The sequence below is a fragment of the Camelus bactrianus genome, chromosome 6 (genome assembly GCF_048773025.1).
Source record: "Camelus bactrianus isolate YW-2024 breed Bactrian camel chromosome 6, ASM4877302v1, whole genome shotgun sequence".
Taxonomy (NCBI): Eukaryota; Metazoa; Chordata; class Mammalia; order Artiodactyla; family Camelidae; genus Camelus; species Camelus bactrianus.
In genome coordinates, this window is record NC_133544.1 from 43,610,247 (window position 1) to 43,629,844 (window position 19,598).

The 19,598-nt window shown below is 39.9% G+C and overlaps 2 protein-coding genes across 2 annotated transcripts in view; one reads left to right on the top strand and one right to left on the bottom strand.

Annotated features, from left to right (window-relative positions):
- The window catches only part of LOC141578029 (uncharacterized), a 35,009-nt gene extending 15,979 nt beyond the window's left edge, over positions 1 to 19,030 (top strand). The window contains exons 2-5 of the mRNA XM_074366582.1: positions 2,928 to 3,185; positions 3,325 to 16,620; positions 17,836 to 17,976; positions 18,429 to 19,030. Coding sequence (XP_074222683.1) covers positions 2,928 to 3,185; positions 3,325 to 4,215 — 1,149 coding nt within the window. The 3' untranslated portion in view covers positions 4,216 to 16,620; positions 17,836 to 17,976; positions 18,429 to 19,030. The remainder of the gene's footprint in view (positions 1 to 2,927; positions 3,186 to 3,324; positions 16,621 to 17,835; positions 17,977 to 18,428) is intronic.
- On the bottom strand, positions 67 to 3,347 carry ARF6 (ARF GTPase 6). Its single transcript, XM_074365567.1, has one exon. The coding sequence runs from the start codon at positions 3,345 to 3,347 to the stop codon at positions 2,820 to 2,822; it is 528 nt and encodes a 175-aa protein (XP_074221668.1). The 3' UTR covers positions 67 to 2,819.
- Positions 19,031 to 19,598: the final 568 nt, after the last annotated feature.

Sequence of the window (19,598 nt, forward strand, 5' to 3'; positions counted from 1 at the left end):
AACATGGCCCAACACACCACATGTCCCATTTAATCTAGTTCAAACGAGTAACATAACGTGAGAAACTGCACTGTGTAATTCCTTTATTTTCTGCATATTAGTGCTTTACCAACACTACAACCATAAAGAACACAATTCCAAGTACTGTACTTTTTAGTTTGGGGAGATCACAGTCTACAGACTCATTTACTTATATTAGACAAGATTAACCTCATTCAAAACTTACTGCAGTTTAGAAATTCACATAAAATACAGAAATTGATGCAATTAAACAAAAACTTCAGGATCTTATTTCTTAAATTCTTAGGTTGTAACTTTTTCTGCAGGCTATAATTAGCTGCCCCATGATCACCAATGGTTATGGTTCAATTTAACTACATCAATTATCAACCTCTTATGTCCTTAAAGAAAATGTAAGAGAAAATTACAATTTCTTGTCAAAAGGTTTAAGGTTTTCCAAATTTCAAATATTTGCTTCCCCCTCCCCCCACCTTCAGTTAGACATTTCAAATAAACTAAAAATAACCACATCTCACCTGCAACATTCCATAGCAATCACTTGATGTATAAAATCTTAACTATGCCCCCAGTTATTTTAAGACACAAAAAAATGGCTGCCTACCAATCTGTCACAAGTTAGAAATACTACATTGAAGAATTAACATGAGGGTTTCAAGTTTCCTCCAGTTTAGGCATTCATACCTTTGTGCTTGTCTTAAGATGTTACTGTAACATTGATATTTGTATAGCCCATGTTTATGTACCTTAATATGTAATCATTTGAAATACCAGTAATTAAATTTATGATGGAGCTCTGGGAATTTTAAAAGCAACTAAAATGTTCTTAGATGTGTGTCAGCTTCATTTTTAGAGACACTTCTACTCAAGTGAAACTGAGAACTTTATACTTCAGTTGCGTTTTGAATTCAAAAATTCCCCCGCACCATTAGGAGCCTACAACATAGCACCTTTTCTCATCTGCTTTAAGTAAAATGTTTTGTCAAGTGTTTTACTTTGAAGAGTTAATTTTTCATAGCCTTATGCTTCTCATACATCTTTGGTAAAAGCTCCATTATACAATATGGCCAAAGTATGAAGGACCAATACTGTCCAATCATATACCATGATATCCCGCTCAACTTTAGTTTTCAGACACCCTCATAAACAAAACCTACTCCACCTTTTCCTGTAGACTGCCTTTGCAATCTACATTTCTGAAATTCCCTAAGTTTAATTCCTTGAGGATCTCTTAAAATTAATCCTTAAGGCTGTGTAAGAACCAGATGCTGCTGCACAATTCTGTATCAAGCGTTAACATTTGATTCAAAGTATTATCATAGTGGTCTCAATAATCTAGTTACTGGTCCTAACCAGCTAAGCAAGTAATCTTGTTAGGATCTGGGTATCACCAGTGTACACACTGCTTACCCTTGAAGAAAAATAAGTTTACATTCATTGTCATCTGTAGGTTCTTTCTCTACATCCTACTTTCCCTCTGCCATTCCTCAAGTCTACACATCATTCATTCATCACATTTCCTTCCTTAAAGGAGATGGTGTTATTATTGAACCAACAGGATATCTGACGATTTGCATGAGTTAATCCTACAAACAGAAGATCTTTTTTTATAAAACTTCTTTTCCAGTGTTCTAATTAATGGACATATGGATCATTAATCTATAAAAAAAAGACATTATCTTCAGCTTAATCAGTTGCTGTAATGTGGAAACGAATTTTTTTCCAACTATGTAAAAGGTGCATATAATTTGAATTGTTAAATACTTTATTAACGAACAAAGTAAACATTCTAGCAATTTTAAAACTATTGGTCTTAAGATATTTGAAACATGGTGAAAGTATATATTCCAGTTTTGCCCAAAGTCACTTAAAATATCTACAAATATTTATGTGTGAGTGGCATACACCATTATTGCTCCATTTTCTGTAAGAGTCTATTTTTAAAGTTTAAAAAGAGGGGAAACACAGCAAAGCTGCTAACTTTGCAGTGGTAAAAATCTATGTACTTGACAGGTTACACTTTTGTATTTTTATGCAGTGTAAGTTAGCTATGTAACGGGGAACTTGAGTTTTATCTTTACTCACGCATGATGTGTTTCAGAACTTAATAGCTGACATTTCAAAGTACTTCTTACATTACCTGTTTTAACATATTGATGTGCAACTGGAACATATTGAAGTATTACTCATTATTTGCCATTGTGAGCTAAGTTTACTTTACTGGTCTCAGATATAAAAGGTCACATTTGAATTTCCTAAGTTAAAGTTAGAACTCATAAAGGAGGGGGAAAGGCCTTAAATATAAAAGACAAACGGCAGTTTGATTAAGCAATAATTTTCAGTTTACTAGATGAAACAGACTTGCAACATAGTCTGCATGAATGCAAAATAAGCCATCTACAGCAAGTGATAAGGAAACTCGGCAGAAGGAAAAAAGCGTACATTGGAAAAGAAGATTCTCTCAAAATAAAAAAATCAAACCATTATTATAAAGGAATTGACCAAGACCTGCTATATTTCCCCCATCCCATTTGCTGGAAGTCAACAAGAGCATCTAGCACTTTGTGTTCATGTCAAAAGTCAGATCAGAGCATCCTAACGCAAAGCAAAAAAAAAAAAAAAACAAAACAAAAAACAAAAAAGAAAAACCCCTAACCCCCTCCCCCAAACCGTAGAACTGTAACTCCAGAGTTCAAATTCAAAAGAAGAGAAAGTGGCAATTGAAAGAGGTGATGGTGGCGATAATCCTATGAATGGGTTTTTGATTTCTCTCCTTCTGGGGGATGGGTGGAGAATGCTCATTAGGATTTGTAGTTAGAGGTTAACCATGTGAGCCCCTCATAGAGTCCGTCCCCTGAGGTGGCACAGGAGGGCTGCACATACCAGTTCCTGTCCCGAATCCGGGTCAGGCCCAGTTTCTCCTGGATCTCGTGGGGTTTCATGGCATCAGGCAGGTCCTGCTTGTTGGCGAAGATGAGGATTATGGCGTCCCTCATCTCCCGGTCATTGATAATGCGGTGCAGCTCCTGGCGGGCCTCGTCGATGCGGTCGCGGTCGGCGCAGTCCACTACGAAGATCAGACCCTGTGTCCCGGTGTAGTAATGCCGCCAGAGCGGCCGGATCTTGTCCTGGCCGCCCACATCCCAGACGTTGAACTTGACATTTTTGTAAGTCACCGTCTCCACGTTGAAACCCACGGTGGGGATGGTGGTCACCGACTGGCCCAGCTTCAACTTATACAGGATGGTCGTCTTGCCGGCCGCGTCCAGGCCCAACATGAGGATCCGCATTTCCTTGTTCCCGAAGATCTTAGATAGCACCTTCCCCATCGCGTCGGAAGAGCCGGGGCCGGGGGCATTCAGGTGTCCCGGGTCCCCTCTGCCAGCAACGCCGCCGCCGCCACGAAACCGAAACGAAGCCTCCCAGTCGCGAGGGCGCCCGTGCGGCCTGCGTGGGAGTCGCCTCCTCGGGGCAGAGGCCCGGGCCCGCCGCTCACTCGGGCATCACCGACCTCCCAACTCGATGACTCCACTCGTCTCGGCCGCCGGGGCCCTGAGTCTGCGCCCGGAGAGCCGCCGCCCTGCTGAGGCGCGGCCCGGCCCGGAACTGCCCTTCCCCCCCGCAGGCGCCGCGCGAGCGCCGCTGCCGTTCCCGCTCCTCTGCCTTCTCCTCACTCCGCCGCGGGAGAGTGCGGCCCTTCGCCCCGGCCCCCGGCCCGCGAGCACCGCGCTCACCACCGACCCAGGCCACCCGAGAGGCAGCGCGGCTCCGGCGCCCAGTCAGGTCATTGATCCTCGCGGGAACTCGATGCGCCGCCTGCGGAGACACAGAGAGGGAGAAGGGAGTTACTGCTGCAGCTCCAGAGGAAAGCGGAGGCCGAGGGGGCCCGCCTTTCCAGCTCAGCCCCGGAGGTTACCTCCAGCCGCCGCCCCAAGCGCGGGCTCCCTGCGGCCTCCACCGCCTCCTCCCAGCTCTGCCGCCGCCGCCGCCGGAAAAGGCGCCGAGGAAACCGCCTCACTTCCCCTCCCGACCACGCAGGCGCAGCGGAGGCCGACCGTTCGGACAAGAGCGACCTCTGTAAGGAGAGCGGCCCGCGCGCCAAGCGTCGGGGCGCCACGCGCGGAGGGGCGGGGCTACGGCGGCTCGGAGGGCGCGCAGGTGCTGCCGGCCCCCACCCCCGCGAATATCGGGCTCTGACCCGCGCCCACCTGTCGCTGCTCTAGCGTCCCCTCCCCTCTCTGCATTCCTCTTCCGCGCTCTCTCCTCCTCCGCCCCGGTTCGAACCAAAAGAGCCGACTCGCTGCGGCGCTCCACAGGGTGGGGCCCGCGGGCCGCCCGCTCCCCGGACGGAAGCCTCCCCCATGCTGCTTCCAGGCCTCTTCTCAGATCTCGGTGCCCGCCAGCTGCTCCTTCCAGCCTGCCCCAGCCCTCGCGTGCCCTCAGTCTCCCAGGGAAGCCCTAGCCGCTGTTTTTACCTTTCCCCCAACCCTTTTTGGTTTCCTTTATGCCTCGTGTCTGCGTTCCGTGAAAGACACGTGGGAAGCCAGTGGTTCGCGTGGAATCTGCCAGTCAGTGCGGCGCTTTTACGGGGCTTGGGTTTGCTCTGAAGCCCGTCTTTGGGTGTTTGAACCCTATTTTACACATCTTGTCAGGACCAGTCCACGTTTCTTAAAAATTACAGTATTATCAGAAGTTCCCGTACCTTGCCGGGTTTTCAACTTTTTAGAAGGTGATCGTTTTTCGTACTTAAATATCATCTCCCTTCATGTGATTAGTAGTAGGTTTTCACCCACCCACTCCTTCTTAACTTTAAGAAGCCTCGACGATATAATCTTAACAGAATTTAGGATCAGATTACTTCCTGGATTTGGGCATTTAATCTTACTGGGTTTGTTATCTCACGTGTAAACCGAGTGTAATACTGACCTTGCTGTCTGCAACCCCATCTGAGGGTTAAATAATACGTATAATGTTTGTAGAAGACTTCAGGAGACTTTGTATCAAAGGGTTAGTTATAAAGTTAGACTTAAAGTTTCAAACAGGTGAAAGCTTCAAATATATGAACAAAGGGAGGAAAAACGGGAAGTAGTCGGTTTTTTTAAAAAGATGCTGTAGTAGCATAAGATAACATACTTTTAATTTCACAATTTAAGAAAACTTGATGATGGTAGCTTGATTAAATGATAAAAGCTTCAGCCTGAAGTAATTACTAAAGTTATTAATATGCTGGCAGTGATTTAATTTACTTAACGTCTTCCTTAGTATGCACTGGCTTAAAACTGAAAGGATTTAGAACCAGAAGATTGGGGTTCAGCATGTCACCCCTCCATTTTATAGCCATGAATCCTTTCAACCTTTGTAAACTTCATTTTCTTTATCTGTTGAACCAGATGAAGAGTATCATCACAAATGAAAATAGTCACTTTTTATTGATTGTTATGCTAAACACTACTAAATACTTTAAATATTTTATTTTAATCTGCACAGTAACTGAGGTAGCTTCGAAAATTAAAATTTTACATAGGAGGAAATAGGGTCAGAGAGGTTGAGTAATTTTCTGAAGGTCACAGAGCTGAGATTAAATGATGACTCATAGCTCATCCTTTTAACCCAAAAATTATTCTCTCTCCTTGAGTACTTCACTCAGTTGTTTTAAGGCTTGCTTACAGTATACTTGACCTTTGAACAACACGGGTTTGAACCACACAGGCCCACTTGTACTTAGATTTTTTCAGTAAGTGCGTACTATATTACTATGCAATCCACGATTGGTTGAATTCATGGATGCAGAGCGTGGGATGTGGGGGCCTGACTGGGAAGTTATCCTCAGAACTTGAACTGCATTGGGGTCAGCCCCCATCTCTTTGTTGAAGGATCAAGTGTATTTCTTAAAATGCTTTGTAACTATAAATAAAGTGCCATAATAATTATTGTTATATTTGAGGAAGGGGTCCTTTTACTGTGACAAATATAGGTGAGTGCTGTATTTTGTTTCATTCCAGCAATAGTTTTCTCAGAGCACATGCCAGTTTTTCCAAGTAGATGTAAGATTGATCTGTTGGACTTGGATTTATTTTTCAGTGGAAGGTATGAAATAATTAAAAACAGAAACAACCTGAAGCACTAGTATGTATTTGGCACTGACACTGTGCTAGGGCTAAAAAGGTTATTTTTGAAAGAACCTTCCATTTACATTCCACCACAATAAATGGAGGCAGAGACTTCCCAGTGATGACAAAATATCCCCAGTGACAACATGTAGGTATCAGGAAATCAGTCAATATTTGAATGAATAAATGCCTTTTAGACCACAGATAAGACAATACAAAAGAGAAAGGCACGTAAGTATCTTTTTCCAGGAGTTTGAAATAATAGGTAAATTGACAAGCTTTTCACACGGTGGCATATCTTACAATGGCTCATCATACAATACATTATTTTAAGTAATAATCATAAAACAAGTAATAGTGGCCAGAATATAAATACGGACAGTGAAATTTTTAAACTTTGTATGTATAACTCTGGCAATTTTTAAAGTGAATTTCAATAAAACCAAAATGTCTGCAAAAAGTAACAATTTAGGTAACTACTAAATCATACCACTGATAAAACATTTTGTTTTCTTGAGTCCTTCTTGAAACAATTCAAAAGGTAAATTTCAGTTCTAAAAATATTTTAGTGAAATATTTTACAAATAAGCTAAAAATTACATTTATGAAGCAAAATGCTAGATTTCTCAGTTTGTAATCTGTTTCACTATTTTAAGTTTTAGAGACAAATGAATGCTCCAAAGACTGCTATAGAAAAATTGATCTCTGCTTTTTAATTCAAAGTCTGCAAACAGAGGGATTTCTCCAGCTTGCTTTCAAATCAGTCTTCGCTTTAAGAAAACACCGTTTTATGATTTCTAATCTGTTCAACAGCCACATATTATATTCCTGACTATAACACCATCTTATAAGAAAAATATTTACTTTCATAAAATGGCTTAGCTTTCCACTTTTAAAATGAAATAAGACTTCTTTAACAGTAGCACCCAAGGTTATTTACCCCTATTTCTAAATTCCTATATCTTTTAAAAATCACTCACTCTGTATGACTCTGTCACATACTTCTTTCTGTTCTGTGCAGGGCAAGGGAAATTCTGACCACACTGCAAGGGTGGGCTGACCAATACTTATTTGAGGAAGATATCGCACCTTGCTTATGGCTTCGTTTTGAGCCCTTAGTCCAGATTCACCTAGAACTGAGCCCCAGGAAACCTGTTAGCAGTAGAAATAAAGAGTAAATAAGAAGCTATAACAAAGTATGTCTTTAGAAAAATTTATAATCCTTTCCAACTGAAATGAGTTAAGGCAAGAAAATTAGTTCTCCCTTGATATTATACTTATGTGTTTACAAGGTCTCAGAGAGGTTTCATGTCCTTTTCACTTTAGAATCCTTAGTGTCCAGCAAAATGTCTGGTATACAGTGAAATAAAGTTTCAAACATTTTTGATGATAACACAGTAAAGATTGAGACTCAAAAATGAAACTAAAAAATCCAGTGAATACTATGAAAACAAATCATTTTTATTTATAAGTATTCATGATAACGTTAATGGATGCAAATATTTTAAAATACTTAGAGGGACACTATGGGAACCAGAATGAGAGTTCTCTCCCTCTTCCTCTCCCTATGTCAGATGAGGAACCACTTTCTAGGTCTTCCTCTTTAACCATAAAAAAAGTTACATCCCAATCAAAACATTGATAATTACTTTCATCTCCTTTTCAGTAATATGAGAAATGAGAAAGATAGAACTAAAACCAAAAGTTTGAATTACAGTCGACATTTTAGCTAGTTGTTTAATAGTTATGATTTCAGACCATAAAAATAAACACAGGGGCAACATGGTCTAGTGGCACAAGTGAATAGAAAAAGCTGAGTAACATCCTTAACTTACTCCCAACACTTACTGACCTAGGGTTAACTTGGGTAATGTGTTCATCCTCATCGAGCACCAATTTCTCTGTTCCTGCAATAGAGAAATCTCTCTTAATTGATTAGGCCAGTATGTATTACTTCCCTTTACAGTTGAAGGAGGTGAGGCACTGAGAAAATAACCAACTTTCGTAAGCTCAGTAAATGCTAAAAAGGAGATTCACATTAAGATTTTTTTTATTTAAGTCTGGTGTTCTTTTCTCTATTGTGTGAGCTCAGGAAAGTGGACTAAAATTAAAATCAGCTGGGGCATTTTTAAACCACGTCAATGCTTGGGCCCCACTCCAGATCAACTAAGTCAAAATATCTGTGATAGAGGTCCTACCCACCAGTATTTTTTTAGGCTCCCTGAGTGATTCTAATGTGTAGCTAAGATTGAGAACCACTGAACTAATTGCTAACTTCCCTTCACGTCAAAATTCTATGAATTCTGAACTCTGCTTATTTTATTATTCCTCATCCCCAAGATATATGCCCCCACACACACACAATTTCCTGCATAGTATAGTGCAGTACTACTTTAATCACAATAATCCTTCGTAACTTCACCAGGCATTAGACCTATCAGACAAAGGCATAAATCTGAGATTCTTGCAAAACAGTGTTTTGAAAATATACTATCATTATAGCTAAATTTATTGAATTATTCATAGAACACTAGCAACTAGTCAGCACCATTAAATGAAGAGAAAGTAAGAATACTTGGCAACCACAGGATGATTGAAGTCATAAGCTCCTCCTGACAGTTCCTAAACTAAAACTTGTCTGTGGACGCTTGCAATCTTGCTGCCCAGTATGCAAACGCTTCCTGTTTGGCTTAATCACAAATTAGGCAGAAGGAAAGCTGAAGGGAGGCAAATAGATGTTCCCTTTCCTATCTCTCTGGTAGCTAGGATTTGGGTATGTGAACTGGGCTCAACCAATTAGGTATCAATGTTCTAGTCCAGCCTTTGAATTTTGAGAGATTCAAAATTCCAGAGTGACTGGGACAAGTGTCCAGAGTGACTGAGTCCAGGAGCCTGGTGGCAGATATCCAGTGACAGAAGTACCCATGACAACAAGTGTCAGAGTGAAAGCACCAGCAGGACATGTCTAAAGCCATCGAGTCTATGGCACAGTCCTAGCAATGCTCTTCTACCCTGTCTCTACAGCCTTCCCAACAGTTCTGTGGGCCTTCTTGATACACTGCCAACAAAATTATTTCCTGCTCAAGTTAACCAGGGTCAGTTTTTCTTGATTGTGAATAAGTACCCTGAATAGTACACAATTTAAGATTGCAAAATAAAATCTTTAACCAATATTGTACAAATTGGACATCTAATTATGTTAGTAATTTTCCCATTAGGTGGTCACTTGAAAATAGAATCAGACAAGTAAAATTATAGAATCATCATCATTTCTGAGCTACTAAAATCTATGTTCCTTCTCATGGAAGTTTATGAATGTATTGCCTTCTTTTTTTATTTTTATATTTTGAGGGGAGGTAATTAAATTTTTATTTATTTATTTTTAATGGAGGTGCTGGTGATTGAATGCAGGACCTTGTGCATGCTAGGCATGCACTCTACCACTAAGCTACACCCTCCTGCATTGAATGTGTTGTTTTCAAGTCAACTAGTTGAATCACTGAGAAACATTTCATGTCCTGGAGCTATCTATAGCATCCCCTGTTAAGAAGAAGCATATAATCTCAGAAATTTAATTTTCAATATCAGAAGAGTATTTTTAAACTGAAGTGAGATTATCACTTCAGCCTAAACTAATGAAGAGTTTACAATATTGGTGCTTTGAAAAAGAGTTTTGAACAGAGGCTAAGTCGTTCAGACTGTTTAATTGACTGAATACTCCAAACCTTGTAATTAAGTAATAGTACAACAGTGCGTGTGGTGTTTGCAGTAACAGTTGTTGGGCCCTGTGCTATCAGTTACTCAGACGTGTTGTTATTATGCAGTAACATACTGTATAGTGGTGTGTTGATGCACAATGTGCTCTTCAGGAAGACATTCAAGGGACAGCAAAGATCTGAGGGCTAAAATCCCTGCACTGTCTTTATAGTGGTTCCAGTTTTAAATTTCCTAGCTTAAAGGTTTTGTCTTTTGCTTTGTCTTGTTTTGTTTCTGTTTTTGTTTTCCCTTATTGGTAGACATATAAGACGAAATATAAGCAAAACACTGACCTCCAATTGGTGAATGAGTCGCAGTGATACTAAACAAGTAGATTTACTAATTAAGGCATCATGCAACATCAGCTCTCTATATAACTTTTTGCCTCTAGCCTAGTATTTTGCATTCCATCTGCCTTACTCTGACTTGCTGGTTAGAGATTTGGCTTCTCAAGGAGATCCTTCAAACAGCTAGATTGGTGGTAAAAGAAAAGTGGAAGAATTTTCCATGTTACAGAATCCAGAGACAAGAATTATTCTTTAAAATCTCAAGAAATAGTTGGTAAGCCAGTAAATTTACAATTATGTACAGATTAGAAACCAAATAAAATGGTTTTAAATGCCACCCACTGCTGCTTCAAAGAGAGAAAATAAATGAATAAATTAGAAAGTGAGTAGGAAATAAGAAAGGATGCAAGGAAGGAAAGAAGATAGAAGGAAAAAAGGAAGGGAGTAAGGAAGGAAAAAAGAAAGGGTTGTATTGAAAAGTAGAGCGTGGTAATGTTGTAAACTGATATCCTAACCTAATCCAAAACCCAGCTTTGAGCTGAAAGGAAGAATTCCTTAGAAAAGCATAACCAGGTAGACTTACGCAAAACTTCTTCCTCCATAACCTTTTAAAAAATGTTTCTTTATGGGTACCAAGAACAAATGGTGGAAAAGTTTTTTGCTGCTCAGTACCTTTGGACCATCAGGATATAATTTTCTGTTGTTGCTCCTACTCTAATATACAGTTCTGAGCACAATGACCAAGATTTATGAGTGTGGAAATGGTTGTAAAATCCCAGGTAAATGTTACACTATAACCAATTTCACAAAGAGCTTAGCTGGTCAAAATTTATGAGTTTGTTTCGTTTCCATTTCAAGTAAGAAAGATTTATATTCCAAAAGGCTTAGAAAGACACCTACTGGATTGTATGTCCACAAATAATAGCCAGATAACATAAGCCTGCTGAGCTAAAGACTGGCTTCCGGGGTAACGTTACAATTTCATAAACCAGGGTCAATGGTACTGTGAGTCTCTCTGGTGAACTAGGGGAACAATTCCTGTGCTCTCTTCACCATGAGAAGGTCTGCTACCCTGTGTGCTGACTTCCCAAATTAAGTAGATTAATGCTGGAAAAGGAAAGTTCTAGAGCCTGTGAAGCAGTTTCTGATGTTCGATTTTATTTCCAAATGTAAAAATGGATCTTTCTGCTGCTTATTATATCTTTTTAACATTACAAGAAACATAAGTCATGAATTCAGCTTGCTTACACAGGAGTAAGACAGGTTATGTAAGGTTAACGTGGGACTTTTAACAATTTCAATTGTTACAGATACATTATTAAAGGTATATCAAATTTCTAAGAATAGAACAGGATAACCAGTGTATTGGACACTTTTAGGCTGTCTTTGGAAATGGCCACTCCATCTATAGGCATACAGGAGTAGACTCCTGGTTTTTCCATGTGATCCCCTCCACACAGACATCTTTGGCCATACCAGCTGGCCACAGGTAGACTCATTATCTTAATTTGCTAATTGGATTCTTATTCCTGAGAATTTAAAATCAGATCTGAAGGAAGACCATATCAGCCTGCCTCTTCCCAGGTGGTCCACATCCTGTTAACTAGGCTCTACATCACAGTCATATTCTGCTTTCCTTACTGGGTGGCAGACAGAGTTAGTTTTGAGGGAGAAAGAAAAAGCAGATGTACAGAGAGAAGCAGAAATGAAACAGATTAGCTCCTCAGGCTCCATCGCACAGTTCCAGGCCCTTCCTGGAGTCTGTCTCCATATCAACCCTTGAGTTTTATGAGACACCTATATCTTTGTATAAAACTACCTTTCTTTTTGCTAAATCAAGCTCCAGTAGACTTCTGTTACTTATAAATAAAAGTTATAGCTTTACCAAATGTGTCAACATAAAGTAGTGTGCAAGCAAAACAAAATTTTAACAATGAAATAACATAAATATATCAGAGTCACAGACTTTGATGCTTCATGGAGAATTACAATATATATGATATAATAATACCTAATGTAAAATAAATGTATACTACCCTCACTGTTACATAATAAAACCACCATTAGAATTAAGAGTAGGTAGTGGTGGACTATTGATAAATCTAGTTCAGTTTATAAAAAGCTCTGCACTGGTCTAAGATCTGGTTTTTGACCTATCCCTGAATTGCTTTATAGGGCTCTTAGAATAATTTAATGCATTCCTTTATGCTGCAGCAGTAGTTCTCTTAATGTGGGAGGAAAAGGGACATCGTGGAATTGCTGGGGGACTTTTTCAGTCAATGTCATTTCCCCTGAACAGAAGGTAATCATAAAAATTAATACAGTCCACTTTAATATAGCATACTCCATCTAATTACTCCCTCTAAATACAACTCAAAACCCCTGGATTTTACATATAAAATAAGCATAAGAAGACTCTGAAAGATGGGGAGAAGAAGGCAGACTGACTGGGGATCTAGAGACCCAAGGAATGACATGATGGTGAGTTCCCTGCGTTTTCTTTTTGCCTCATGTACCCCTCCTTGGAGCTTAGGAAGCTGGCAACCTGGAAATGCTAAAAAGCTTCAGGAAAAGTATGCTCTCTCTAGACAAAGGATTAGAAAAGGGGCATCCTAAGAAGAGAGAAAACTTCTAGAAAAATAACCACTTTACTCCAGCCAAAACCCAAAGAAAAAGCTGTAGCCCCACCTTCACCCATGGTAGCAAGGGCCAGGTGACCAGCCTAGACTTCCATCCTTGCCAGGCTATTAACGAGGTGCCCTATCTCCTGCCTCCTCACCAGGCAGAGCAGGGAATGGGGACTTTCATCTCCATCAGGTGCTGATGAGCCCTACCCAAGCCCCTGGTGGCAATGGAGTCCACAGGAGGAGCCAGGGCTTCCACCTCCACTTGATATTAAGGAAGTGTGTATTCTCCTTTCTGCTGGGGTTGTAGCAAAGGAGACCTACTGGAGAGTCAGAATTTTTAGCATATGGAGGCTAGCCCTGTCTCCCACCATTACCCTACTCATCCCCAACACTGCTCACCTCTGATGGTTTGGTGTCATTGAAAACCATGTGGGGCACAGTAATGAGGTACTTCTACCTCTTCCAGCCAGGGAAGCATCACTGGAGGCTTAATGGGGAGCCCAGCAGTAACAAGGAACCACCCCTCTAGGCTGTCAACAGAGTCCTACTGAGGAACCTGGACTTCTCTTTCCACCTGGCAGTAATAAGGTGGTTCTCCACTTTCCCTGTTGGAGAGGTATTAGAGAAAGCCAGCTAAAACAGAAGGTTAAATAAGATCCAGAGTCTTACATTACCGAAAATATTCAGTTCTCAACCAATCACTCATTATTCTAAAAAAGTCATCAAATTCTCAAATGAAGATCTCAGACTGAATGAAAAAAGGCAATCAATAAATGCCAAGACCACTATGACAAAGATGTTAGAATTATCTGACAACGATTTTACAGCAGCCATCATAAAAATGCTTCAATGAGCAATTGTGAACATGCTTGAAACAACTGAAAAAATAGAAAAGTCTCAGCAAGATATAGAAAATAAAAGGAAAAACCAAACGGAACCTTTAGAACTTAAAAAATATAATAACTGAAATAAAAATCTCAGTGTATGGGCTCAAAACAGAACAAAAGGGCCAGAGGAAAGAATCAGTGGAGTGGAAGATATAACAATAGAAATTACTTAATCTGAACAACAGAGAGCAAATAGAATTTTTTTTTAATGAGAAGAGCCTCAGAGACCTGTGTGATTATAACAAAACTTCTAATATTCATATCATTGGACTCACAGAAGGAAAGGAGAAAGAGGGTGGACTAAAAAAAGTTCCCAAAGAAATAATGTCTAAAAACTTCCCAAATTTGGCAAAACACATAAACCTACAGATTCAAGAAGCTGAACAAACTGCCAACTAGGATAAATCTGTGAGGAAACCCACATCAAGATACATTATAGTCAAACTTCTGAAAACTAAAGACAAAGAAAACATATTGAACAAAACCAGAGAAAAACAGCACTTTACCTTCAAGGGAAAAAACAACTGTTTCTATTTAACAGTTTATTTAAATAACAGTGGGTTTCTTATCAGAAACCAAAGAGGCCAGGAGGAAGTGGCATAACATTTTTTTTTTTTAATACTGAAAGAACTGTCAACCCAGAATCCTATATCCAGTGAAAATATCTTTGGGAAATAAAGGGGAAATCAAGACATTCTCAGGTAAAGGAAAACTAAGAGAATTTCACCAGCAGATCTATCCTAAAATATGGCCAAAAGAAATTGGAAGTTCTTTGAACAGAAAGGAAAGAATTTTTTAAAAGAGACTCTTGGAACATCAGGAAGGAAGAAAGAACATAGTAAGCAAAAATATAGGTAAATGCAATAGATTTTCTTTCTCTTCTTGAGTTTTCTTATTATGTTTGATGACTGCAGCAAAAACTTATAACACTGATGTGGTTCTAAATGTATGTGGGGAAATAGTAAATACAGTTATAAACAATATAAAAGGAATGTAAATGTGTGAAGCAAAAACCGATAGGACTGACAGAAGAAATAGATCAATCCACAGTTGGAGTTGCACATGTCAATAGCTCTATGCAATAATTGATAGAATAAACTAGACAGAAAATCAACACAGTTATAGAAAAACTCAACAACAGCATCAACCAACAAGATATAATCAACAATTACAGAATATTTCACCTAACACCACAGAATACATATTCTTATCAAATGCCCATGGAACATTTACTAAAATAGACAATATCCTGGGCCATAAAACAAATCTCAACAAATTTAAAAGAACTATACATCATGCAGAGTATATTCTGCATCCACAGTGGAATCAAACTAGAAATTAATAACATAAAGATAATAGGAAAATCTCAAAACGTTTGGAGACTAAACAACACACTTCTGAATAATTCATGGGTCAAAGAATAAGTCTTAAGGGAAAGAAAAACACCTTGAAATGAATAAAAAATGAAAATACAGTGTATAAAAATTTGAGCTAAAGCAGTGCTGAGAGGGAAATTTATAGCACTATTTCCAAAACTTTTTCGTCATTTAAAAATAGAAACTTTATGTCTATTAAACAATAACCCTCATTCTCTGCTCCCCTCAACCTGTCTCTACTGTTTGTCTCTATGTATTTGCCTTTTCTAGAGATTTCATATAAGGGATTCATATGATATTTGTCCATTTGTGTTCTGGCATATTTCATTTAGCATCATTTTCTCAACGTTCATCTATGTGTAGCATGCATCAGAATTTCATTCCCTTTTATGGGTAATGGTCCATAATGCCACATTTTGTTCAACCAGTCTTCTGTTGGGACACTTGGGTGGTTTCCACCTTTTGGCGAATTGAATAATGCTGCAGCAAACATCCGTATACAAGTAACTGACTCCTGGTTTTCAATTCTTTGAGGTATACACCTAGAAGTGGAATCACTGGACCATATAGTAATTGTATCTTTAACTTTTTGAGGAACTGCCAAACTGTTTTTCACAGCAGCTGCCCCATTTTTCATTCCCACCAACAGTGTGTAAGAGCTCCCCGCATTCTTGCCAACACTTGTTAATATCCAGTTTTATTTTGTTTTCTAATTTATAGTGATCCTAGTAGGTGTGAAGTAGTATCTCATTGTAGTTTTGATTGCATTTCCTTAATGACTGATGATGTAGAATTAATGGAGAGAGCGAATTAATAAATGCATAAAGGGACTTACTAGTTTAATCAATTTTTGTCACAGAGGATACATCACTCTTCCAGTTTATATTATTATTATATTTCTGTATAAGAGCACTAATACTTATTTGATAATGATAATCATAAGTCATTTATATATTTTTGTCTTGATTAGACAGAGACCCTTTCTGTAATATGTAATGTTGTTTATCCGTACACCATGGTGACTATAGATTGTCTCCTTTTACAGAATATTGCAACTAATATGTAGTGGTTTTGTCTTTCCTTGCTTCTTACCACATGCCTGGCCATGACCCTTTGGGAAATGAACTGTGCCACAAAATGAATTAGAGCTCTGCCATTGTACAGAAAGGGGGTTCATTTGAACAGAAACAAGTAGACTGTGCCTTCAGTACTCTCTATATAAATAGGGCTGCTTTCAGGGCACTTTAGCCCTAAATGCAACCCCTGAGGAAACTATGAATCACTTTGATTATAAATCATCAAACAGAGAAAAAGTGTAACACAGTATATTTTAGTTATTAACAATGTGAACTGTGATAATATATTGTATTTTAAAGCATCCCCTAGCAAGCACCATGATGGTATATATTCAACCATCACATCTTAAAATCTCAACAAATAATACTGAAAAGTTGTCTAAACCACAAACAAAAAGTTTAAAATTTCCCCTCCAAAATAAAAGTGAAAGTGGTTTGCCATTTGAACCTCAGAAGGCCTCAGTGATCTTCCACTGATTCACGGTAAGGGGATGAGTTCTAGGGGAAGATATTACCCTCCGCACCGTCTATACATTGGGAAAGCCCTAAGATTTTTATATTCGTCATACTCAGGGGCCAGCAGTCATCCAAGATAAGAACTTTTCTAGTCATTCTTCTCTTAGAAATTATGCAATTTCTTCAGGGTCCAAGATGAATAGAAATAAGCTTCTTTATTAGACTATTTGTATCATGTAAAGTAAATTCTTTGTTTCTCTGTTTACACTTTTATTCTCAAGACTAAACTTTATCCCCAGTATTAACTAATAGTTAACACACTTCAGGACACCTAGCACATAGCAGGTGCTCAATAGTTATTTGTTGGATGACTGAAACTTGAACAAAGAATGTTATCTTGATTCTCTCTCACCTGTCAGTAAAAGCTGTATGCAATTTAAAGTATTTGTTTTTCTATCAAAAGCCAGACTGTTCAAATATATTAAACTCGATAAATAATTAACCTTGAGAAAGAAATTTATGAAAAAGCAAATCAATTTGCTGATTATTCTGGCAGGGTGTGACATTCGCCCGAGTCTACGGAGTTCCCAAACAAAGGAAGCACTCTTTGAAACGTTATCTGATGAAAGTGAAACGTTCTAATGCAGTCTAATACTTTCAAAACGAGTAAATTAAATACAGCAGAAAGCTTTTGCCACACTACCAATAGCTGTGATAAAGTTTGTTAAATATCGGGATTTTAAAGTATGAAGTTTTGAGTTGAGGACATTGATTTATTCCACGTCAGATCAGAATCAATGTAATAAATAGCCATGCTGTAATAGAGTTCTACTAAGTTCTAAAGCATTAAAACATTTCGGCAGGACTGTCGGATGAAAGTCAAAACATATTTAAATTGAAGAAAATAGCCCCGTAAGTTAAATTTATATTTATAGGTCTAGCAGCGTGACTCCGTATAAGTGACTGGACCCACCGTTAGGATTTATTCTGATATTTGAAAACCTAACACAAGAAATGAGTTTCTGGGTCGATGATAGATATTGTGACATATTGTGTGTTAACCATGTTAAAAGCTGTTCCTCCATGTAAAGTGTGGCCAAGAAGTAAAGATTTATTATGTCAAAGTGTTAATTCTTGTTAAGCCATTGTTCGTTTATTAAATGTAATAGAATCACGGTCAGCCTACGGGTCTGTCTCTGAAATGCAAACAACCCATCGTAATGAAAATCCTGCCCTCAGCAGCAAACGGCCCCAAGGCGGTGAGCGGCGGTGAGCGGCGGTGAGCGGCGGCGAGCGAGCAGTCAGCCAAAGGGCGGGGCCCAGGAGCCTTCAGGGGAGGAGGCAGCCGTAGACTGGACGCGAGATCCGGGAACCCAGGTCTCGGTAAGTACTTTGTCCGCCTCCCCCTCTGGCGGCTACCCTCTCTTTCCCTGCGGGTCCCGCCTCTCAGTCCTCTTGAAGCCAGGCCTCTGCTTCCCCTGGTGGCCCCGCCTCTCCTCCTCTGGTGGATCCGCCTCTCCCTCCTCTGATGACCCCGCCTCTCGTCCCCTTACGCTCCACCCACCTTTCCCGGTGTCCCCACCCTCCCCAGACCCCTGGCGACTCTCCTCCCCTCCCCTGCCGGTCCCGCCTCTCCCCCGGTGTCCCCGCCTTCCCTCTCCGCGGCTGCGCCTCCCCCGCTCCCTGGGTGCTATCCCGCCCGGGTTCCTCTCCGAGTCCCTCTCCGAGTCCTCAGCAGCGGGCCGTGCTTGGCAAGCGGTCCTAGCAGGCGACAGTCGCCTGGGCGCGTTCCTTTTTCTCGTTGGTCTATGATCGTCCCGCCTCCTTTTCTTCAGCCGTATCGGATCTCCTCCTCAGAAGTTCTTTCCGGCCCCAGCAATTGGCGCCTGTGCGACCCTGGTCCGGCCTTAGCCTTGTGCGGTGCTTGGTGGTTCCCGAGGTAGCAAGCCCGGACCCAGCTTGACCACAACCCTTCTACTCCGACCACGGCAGAAAGACTCTGCGTCTGATCCCATGGCTCTTCCTTGTTTAACGTTCCCCCGAAGGACTAATTTACCAATTTCTTGAGCTCCATGAGTGCAGTTTTGTAGACAGATTGAGACATCCCATTTGGGACGAGTGCAGTACCCATTCTAACATTTATTGCCTCAAAATTAACTATCATCCAGGTTATGGTTTGAATTAGCAAAACCCCAGACAGCTGGACCATGACCCTGTGTTTTGCACTGTTAGAAAGTAAAAAACTTAGATAAGTGCTGGTGAGGATGTGGAGAAAAGGGAAACCTTGTGCACTGCTGGTGGGGATGTAAACTGGGTTCAGCTACTATGGAAAACATTATGGAGGTTTCTCAAGAAAGTCAAAATAGAGCTGCCACATGATCCAGCAATCCCACTTCGGGTATACATCCGAAGGAAATAAATCATCATCTGGAAAAGACATCTGTACTCCCATGTTCATTGCAGCATTATACACAGTAGCCAAGGTATGGAAATAACCTAAATGTCCAACAGATGAATGGATCAAGAATACACACAGCACACACACGTACATACACATACACACGCTGGAATGTTATTCAGCCTTTAAAAAGAAGGAAATCCTGTTATTTTTGACATGGATCAACCTGAAGAGCATTATACTAAGTAAAATAAACCAGAGAAAGACAAATACTGCCTAGTCTCATTTATATGTGGAATTTTACAGAAGTTGAACTCATAGAAACAGAGAGTAAAGTGGTTGCCAGGGGCAGGTGGGTGGCAGAAATAGGGAGAGGTTGGTAGAATAGTGCAAACATTCAGATATAAGATAAATAAAGATATAAGATAAATAAATAAAGTCTGATAATCTAATGTATAACATGGTGATTATAGTTGATAATTACCATATTGTATAATTGAAATTTACTAAAAGAGTACACCCAAAGGTTCTCACACAAAAGAAGTAAATATATGAGGTAACAGATTCAAAAAAGTAAATATATGATAAAGGATTCCTGCCATCAAGT